The sequence below is a fragment of the Cystoisospora suis genome (genome assembly GCF_002600585.1).
Source record: "Cystoisospora suis strain Wien I chromosome Unknown contig_9006, whole genome shotgun sequence".
Taxonomy (NCBI): domain Eukaryota; phylum Apicomplexa; class Conoidasida; order Eucoccidiorida; family Sarcocystidae; genus Cystoisospora; species Cystoisospora suis.
Genome location: NW_027161784.1, coordinates 3,700 through 11,784, shown reverse-complemented (window position 1 = coordinate 11,784; position 8,085 = coordinate 3,700). Strand labels below are relative to the sequence as shown.

Genomic DNA, 8,085 nt, shown 5'->3' with positions numbered 1-8,085 from the left:
GGAGGCGGAATAAGAGACGCGACTCCCCCGATATGTCGCACTCGGCAGCGACAGGCTGGACAGCGCAAGAGAGAAGAGTTCGTTCTTTTCTTCCGCTTAGCAGTCCGTAGCAGGGTGACGGGAAGAGAGCTTCGCGGTTGCTTCTGATCGTGCTGGGCGTGGCGAAGCTCACACCAATGTTATTTTGTGTAGCTGTTAATGCCTTTCCTGCTACGTTTCTTCTGAGATTGTTTTGTGGCGCTGCATGCTGGTCTTCGGTTCCGAGAGGAGCATTTGAGCCATGCCGCTTCTCGTATTACACTTGTATTCGGGCGGTTGTGTAAATGCGCTATCGTGGTTGTGTCAGTGTGACTGCGGTATCGTTGCATTTCGAAACCACAAGTGTCAACTCGGAAAACAGAAAAGCTCTTTTCGTAGACAGACCACCAAGTATACGAGCTCGTGAAAGCAGCAGTAGGCAGTGCATACGAAGCGGCATGGCTCAAATGCTCNNGGAGGCGGAATAAGAGACGCGACTCCCCCGATATGTCGCACTCGGCAGCGCCACAAAACAATCTCAACAGGCTGTAGGTGATTTTGCTACGAGTCCTAGCTCGGGCAGAGGCTCTGAGCTTCGAAAAGATTCAGAAAAGAAGTGACACAAAAGGGGAGCCGACATGGAGAGCTTCGACCGACAGTCCCCCAAGAAGAGAACGCGACTCCGCACTACAACTTTTTAGGAAGCAGAGAACGAGCGAGCTGTTCTGAAGTGCGCAGAATGACCTTCCCCCTTCTGAAAGCTTGCACCTCGGAACTGTTGAGTGAACCCCGCTCATTCACTCGAAGGAGCATCGATTCAGCTTGATGTCAGTTCGCAGGCTGCCGGCTTTGAGCCTGGTGGCGTACGTTCTGTGGAGTCTGGATCCTCGGCTGAACCTGGTCGACGAGCCTGAACGACAGCGGCAAGGTTTTTACTACTTTGTCAACTTGGCATAGGTGTCGAGCGTCATGCTTGGAAAACGACTGCAGCGCTTCGTCTGAGAAAGCCGTTTCGCACCGTGTAATATGGCTGACGTTTTTTCTCATATAGTTTGGCTTGGTCACTTTGTCAAGAATGTTCAACCCCCCGCTGCTTCGCAGTCTCCAACTGTCTATGGATAAAAAACCGTTCGCAGGTTTATTCCGTTTTCTTAATACTTGCCCATAGTCGCTCGTGTGGCAAAGTGGAGATATTTCGAACCGGCCGGGTCGCCGCCTTTTTCCCCTGAACCATTGTCACGACCCGCTGTCATAGTTTACGCGCAGCTGTCATTCACGACCCGAGATTGCCCTCTTGAGTTTCCAGCTGTGGCGTGTGAAATATGTTTTGATACGTTTTGAGTGCACGAGATACCGCGTCGTTTTAGACGCGCCAGACCCGGCCCGGCTGGCTGACTCACACGTACGCGTGTTTCCGAGCATATTATGTCAGAGACTACCAGGGCGACGCCTTTCCACTTGTCTGCGCGTTCTCCCCCAACCCTGGGAACGAACGAAAACTTCATCTCAGCTGCCGATGGACCACGGAATTCCTCGCCTCCGCGCATTGTTTGCACCTCCTGTTGTCCATCGTGTACAATTTCGAATAAGACACTCAGAAGCAAACGCCGGTGGGATGGCGCCGCTCGACCCCAAGATGCCTGTGGTGTCGAGGATTCTTCCCCAATTGGAGCTGGAGCATCACTGTCAACTGCAGTTTCCAGTACGAGCAAAGACTTGAAGGAGTCATTTGTATATCTGGGCAGTGAGGCGGGATCGCGGCCAGTATATGAAAAAGGCTTCCGCGTCGCTGCGCGAGACAAGCACCCTGGTAGTACGGGAGTCGCCACTGAGCCAGATGACCACGCACCTTTGAACCCAACAGTTCCTGCCTGGATACCCGGGGGCGGCAACTATCAAAGCCCGCTTAACAATAGGAGTGAAGGGTGTAGACCATCTGAGGGAGCTGAAAGAGCCGCTCTCCCAGCACCCATAGGCGGAGGGAGCTGTAAAGCCTTAGTGACGAACTCCGTCTCTGCAGGCTGTACTGATCTCGATGAGTCTTCACGAAGGGGGGACGGTCTTGCAGGTACAGCAGTTGAAACCGCGCCTGAGCTTGTGAAAGAGAAACCACAGCGCTCCCCCCGCGGCTGCAAGGGTGACACTCGTGCTGGCGCCTGTGAAGCTCTGCTGCAAAATACGGGCCAGGTAAAGGAGGCCAAACACGAGGCAGCCGACCTAGCCTCGGTCCTGATAGCTACTCGACCGACGGCTCCTTCTAGCACGAACCGGCTGCCTGTGCAAGGGTGGCGCAGCAGTCTCGCAGTTGATGGAGAATCCTAACCCTGTCCTCCGTCCATGCAATTTCCAGTACCCTCAGTCCTAAGCACGGCAGCAGTGTTGATGCCTGTGGTATCCAGTCTGCAGGGGTCGTCAACAACGCCTCACGGAGACGCGCGGAAGACAATGCCAGAACCACGGCGCCGAAGTCAAAGGCCGGCGCGGTTTCTCGTCTGCAACGAGAGTGGGGCCAGCAGTCTTCGCACGGTCACCTCTTACAAAATGACGAGCCCCGGCACAACGTGCAACCACCGTCCTCCATTAATGCCTGCTGTCCCGATCTAGCGCCTGTAGAAGCTCGGGCGCACCGCTGTGACGTGGTCTCCACTACGGAAAGAAGCTGGGCCACCTTGCCGTGGCGGGGGAGCCGCGAACCGCCAGCAGAACGGGAAGGGCGCCTCCTCCGTGAGGGTCTCCCTGAGGAGAGGGATAGTTCGACGGCTCACCCGGCTGACACAGAGAGAGAAAGGATCTCACGGACCTCTCCAGCTCTGTCCATACGTGTCAGATCAAGAGATGAGTCATCAGACGAAGAAGAAAGTTTCTGGGAGTTTGATTTTGAAGACGACTGGTTCCTACAGGACGGTGCAGAAGAAGCAAGTGGATCCCAGGCCCCCGCACGACCAGCCACAACGGCACGTGGAGCGAAAGAGACAATGGAAGAAATGAGAGTGAGATGCAGATAGCTCAAGGGGTCCCTGCATCCGGGTTAGAGTGCATCCTGCGCAACGAAAATTCTCACTACACTCGGCTGGCGTGCTGGCACGGGCTTAGGCTGTACTGCAGACGCCTGTGCAACTTAGTCCTGATACGTTGAAGAGGTAGTCAGGCCTAGCCCTTCGAATCCAGTGAACAGCCAGTAGACGACCTGGTTTGTAAAAATCTTCTTTCAGCCCCAGTGCACACGATACGGTACTCCGGGCATCATCGCAAGAAAGAGGTTGGTTATTCCAGTACGTCATCCTCCCAGCAATCGAGGGGGACTCTGACGCCCTGTAGCCGGAAGGCCCAAAGATGCCCGCTGAGATTCCTTATCCGGCTTTTGGCGCACTACGAGCAATAGCGTAGCGACATGTTGCAGCTGCACGCCCACCAGTCTAGCAGGAGAGGCCCGGTTCAGCAGCTGGCAACGTTGGCGGCTGCGGCCATGCAGTGCGCGTGACAGTTTCTGTAAGGGCACCTTGAGTAACCACAAACACAGAGGAGAAGGCCTCCGTACGTGCCTAGAAGAAGATGGGTGGTTCTTCCTCACTCGGCATTACTCCGATGGCTACTTTACAGAAGAGGTACCGCTGCAGAAATCCTTACGTGGAAGTCCGTCAACACCGGACCGTCACTCATCACTACAGCGTTCTCCTTCTTCTGAACAGAAGACAGACCCCGGCACATACTACGTGTCAAATAAGCGGCTTCTGGCTGGCACGTAACTTTGCCCCTCCTCTTGTGCATGTTCATCTTGTGCAGCTAGTTGAGCTGATGCAAGCTCTTGTTACCGAAGCAATCAAGCAGCGGATCGTGTATTCGGAAAAGTACAGTGACGATGCTTATGAGTACAGGTGAGTTGACAGAGGAAAGGTGGCGAGTTCGTCTTAGTGACATCAAGGAAGGCAGTCAGCTAGACTGTCACACAAATTCTCTTAGCCAGTCACTCAACTGAAAGTACATCTGCCAACGTGAGTATCCCGTCCACAGAGTTGATGTCCGGTGTACGTACACTCTTAGGTGCCCCCATCCCTTCTGTGGTGTCCGTACACTCTTGAATGCCTGTGCCCGTTTCGGATTCGAACGTGGTGAGACAATCGAGAAACTCAGTCTTGTATTTGGTTGGGCCAGCCTCGCACTGCGGCTGCACGAGTCAGTTACCATACCGTGTGTGTGGTCCGTTCGGTTTACGACGCTGCTCGGGTGTTTGTTACGGTCGGTAACCCTCAGTGTGAATAAGAAGGTACCGGATTATCGCATCGTTACAACGCGAAACGTGCGTGTTCTTTGTTGGTACGAGGTTGCATCTGAGCAAAACGGAGACGGCAGGTTTGGTTGCCGCATGTGGCTCGGACCATTGAGGTCACCTTGCACACTCCCCCCCGCACGCTGGCTGACTAATTCCACACAGATATTTCACTTTAGGTGTCCCTTTCTTGTAAAACGTAGTGTACTGAGCGTAGAAAACTTCGAGGGAGACCGATATCAAGGTTATCTCTCTGGTTTTGCTTGGATACCTTACGTGTCCGTACACCAATCCATTGGTAGCAGCTTTTATAACACCTTCCTGTTTTTCACGTTGATCGCTTCAGGACGGTGACACTTCCGATGAACCATCCTTTTCTCTCGCGGTGGACGGCAGCCCAGAATCTATCGGACTGGCGGTTGAAAAAGCCGCTGACTGAAAAACTTTGGAGATCGCTTGGAGTACGTGCAAGCGAAACGGTTGTACGTTTTTTCACGGCTTTGACGGCGCTTTCGTTCAATTCACGGTCAAGCGTGAAGGCTCAAACCTAGTGTTTGGCCGTCCCCCTTACGGGGTGAACAGCAAACAGCATTTGCCATTTCTCGCGCATAAGCATGGCCATGAGGTGTCGGAGTTTGGTAAACGGATCCAGTGGACGCTGGCTCGTGTGTAGGCAGGAAATAGGTAAAGTGTCCGTCCAGCTTCCTTGCGGTATCGTAGTTGCATAGACTCAGCATAGGGACTGCTCCGTACACCCTGCCTCTCACGTAGCCTTGCTCTCCCTTTTCAGATTCGAATGAGCACAGGCTGGCTGCACCGAGGATGGAGCCCATACGAGCCGCATGTCTTTTTCTTTGCCAAGTGAGTCAACCTTCTGGACGCATTGGTAGGCAGCTGACACGCCTGGTGCAGATGAAACGGGTCTGGCCTGGGCGTTCACTGGATAATGAGCATACGCCTGACTACAGCAGGTGGCTGGAAGTCCACGACGTTTCTCGCCGCCATTCTTGAACTGCGGAGAACCTCCTCGAAACTTCCTCATTGCACGAAACTGCACGTCTCCAAGCAGACTCGGGAAGGCAGATAGAAGTGCCTCACCGCTGCTTGTTTTCGGGCCTGCCCGTAGAGCACTGGGAACGAATATCCTCAAGCTGTGTCCGTGGATACAACCAATTTGTCGGACTGGTGTTGAAGCGCTTCAACTCTCCTTGACGTGCCAAGTAACAGCACGGCAGTATGTTCTAGTTTTTCTTTGGATCGACGAACTTCAGTAGAAGTCGGTTTGCACGGGGTGAGCGAAATAGTGGGTGCCTTTTGGCTGGAGCCACGATTTGCCTTTTCTTCGTCTTTTCTTTCTACTCGGAGCCGAGGGAAATGGAAGGCAGCACAAAAGCTAGTGCCAAACCCAAGCAACACTCTGGGGAGTTGAGGTATACTATCCGGCGTTCGTTAGTAGAATCCTTGCATCGTGGACACCTGTTGTCTCCAGGGTGACTGGGTACTTGCGCGTTCGAGACGCCACCTTGTAGCAAGCCGTAGATACATCCGGACACATTTCAGCGTACTGAGCTTACCTGTTGTTGTGGTATGTTCTTGAGCTCATAAAAACGAGAGCCCCGTTAGGACGTAAGCAGGCATACAACAGATCCAGCCCTCTGACGTCTGCGAGAATGCGGGAGTACACTTTTCTCAAAGGCTGCAGCTGAGGCGCGGTAATGTACACGCAACTGGCAAGCAAAGGAAAGCATGCCTGCCACCCCCGCGGCCATGAGATGAGCATAGAAGTTCCAGTGATTTCTTGTGCGGTTACAGGCCTCGGCTAGCCGATGCAGTACTAGGAGAATCAGCTGCTGAAAAAGCTTTAAGAACCCGGCACGACCGCCTTCGAGCCACTCTTGTTAAGGTAATCACACACTAATCCCGCTATTCGACCGGGTACGGCCCGGCTCAGCCCCCCCGCAGCACCGTGTGGTCTTGGTTAAGCGCGTTGTGAAGGTGTCTACAGAAAAGGAGGAGAGCCCGCATTTCGCTGCTGATGCCGCTGCGGTTGAGCTCTCCCCGTGCCATGACTTGTGGCACCCATATTCTTTGTTTTCCTCTGAAGAAAAGAGAAGCGTAGTGGGGGTACAGCGAGAGGCTACGAGGAGAGTAGTTCACAAACCCGGGCCGACTAGTGGTGTCGGCAATACACTTCAGCGAGTGAGCATGCGTATGCTCCCGGTAGAGATTTGGTGCTTGCTTGTGCTGAAGACCGTATATCGCTGCACTATAACGACTCCTACAAAGGAAGAATGCCCCATCTCGGTAGCACGTACGGGTGACAGAGAACCACAGCAGCTGTACGCGCAAAATTTGCCCCGGTGCACAGTGGTGTGCGAGTTACAAAGAAAGTCTCAGCCAGCGTTCCGGACCGGGTCTAGAATCCTCGCTTTTGTGCCCCCGGTCTTCAGTTTTACCGGCGCACACGAAATTCCGACAGTTAGCGCCTGCGACGCATTCTACACCTTTAGCTGTGCTTCTTGAAGGTTGTCATCACCCGTAACAGAGGTAAGATTGTGACAGTGTGTCGCACTCGTGGTGGCTAGTAAACGAGTTCGCGATGGGGACCGAGCAGATGTGCCAAGGTACAACTTCTGAAATAGCCGGGCTTGGACGTCCCAGCGTGGGCGTATACAGCAGGACCAGGCCATGTCAGTCCGGTTCTCACAAATTTTCTATGGATGATGAAACCAAGGAGAGGTGCAGGCTTGATCCGTGTACCGATCTCACGTATCCTTGAGCGTCCCGAAAGACGCGCATGCGGGCTGCAATGTCCTGATTGCAGAATATCAGGAAAGGAATCGCTAAAGTCTGCCCTCTGCTAGACGCCAACGTCGTGCTCAAGAACGACTGGCTTCTTATGGAGGACGCGGCTGAGACCGTAGACGAACTGCTAGATCACTCGGCAACTCCTTCGAAGAGGACTAAGGTCGCCCAGAGCAGTATGCCTTCGCTCTACGAGCTCTTTTTGTTTAATCATGCACTGCGCTTCAAAAGATAGTGTGGTGTTGTTCCCCTGTTCCCGGCCCTGTCGTCCGTGCTGTTGCCGTACTCTTGAGAACTGCTCACGTCGGACAATTCACTGGCTCCTTACGTGTACAACACACCAGCGTCCTCTCACACAGATAAAAGCTCCAGAAAGAGCCAGATCCAGAAACAGAGGCCGTCTGATGAACGGTTTAGGGTCTAGCTCAGGGGCCGACTCCTCCCCTGACCTGCAGGTGGAGAGGACTCTCCGGCAGTCACGTATGCACTCCGCATCCACTCAGCTGGGTCCCTGAATCCGTGCCGGTCCCAGATGGTCGTGCAGCAGGTAGTGCTTCTTGATAAGCGGGCTCTTTCACATCTCTCTTCTGAATGTTTTGCTATGATGTTTTCTCGCCCGAAGTTGAGTCTGAAACGAGGTGCGTGCTCCTGTCTTCGGAACCATTGCGGCCAGCAATCGCTCTAGCGTCTGGAGGCCCAGTAGCGTCCGGTACAGACGGTAGAACACATAAAGTATGCCGTGGATGCGGGTTTTGTAGAGGAACGGCTTTGGAGAGTAGTTCTTCCTCCGGTAGCCTAAAGTAGCTGTTCGGAACTGCTTGAGGCACCTCTCTCCACCTCTTAGTGTTCTGGAAGAGCGTCCTGTTCATACTTGGGGAATTCCCTGCAAGGATCGGCCTGAAAATACCTTGTGTACGCTTTGCTGCTGCGTGGCGCTGCCTCCGGACAAGCTCACACAATCGAATCACGCGACCTCACCAGATGGCGGCCGCATT

The 8,085-nt window shown here is 53.8% G+C and overlaps 1 protein-coding gene across 1 annotated transcript; it reads left to right on the top strand.

Moving 5' to 3' along the window:
- Positions 1 to 571: 571 nt before the first annotated feature.
- CSUI_010950 (cyclin-dependent kinase regulatory subunit) lies at positions 572 to 7,362 on the top strand. The gene is made up of 7 exons (XM_068071051.1): positions 572 to 2,205; positions 2,418 to 3,008; positions 3,802 to 3,893; positions 4,632 to 4,746; positions 5,076 to 5,146; positions 6,098 to 6,188; positions 7,110 to 7,362. The coding sequence occupies exons 1-7, from the start codon at positions 1,444 to 1,446 to the stop codon at positions 7,323 to 7,325; spliced, it is 1,938 nt and encodes a 645-aa protein (XP_067916974.1). The 5' UTR covers positions 572 to 1,443; the 3' UTR covers positions 7,326 to 7,362.
- Positions 7,363 to 8,085: the final 723 nt, after the last annotated feature.

Coding starts and splice junctions, on each gene's coding strand:
- CSUI_010950 (XM_068071051.1), top strand. CDS start 1,444: ATGTCAGAGACTACCAGGGCGACGCCTTTCCACTTGTCTGCGCGTTCT. Junction 2,206..2,417: donor TGCTGCAAAATACGGGCCAG/GTAAAGGAGGCC, acceptor TGTGGTATCCAG/TCTGCAGGGGTCGTCAACAA. Junction 4,747..5,075: donor AACTTTGGAGATCGCTTGGA/GTACGTGCAAGC, acceptor CTCCCTTTTCAG/ATTCGAATGAGCACAGGCTG.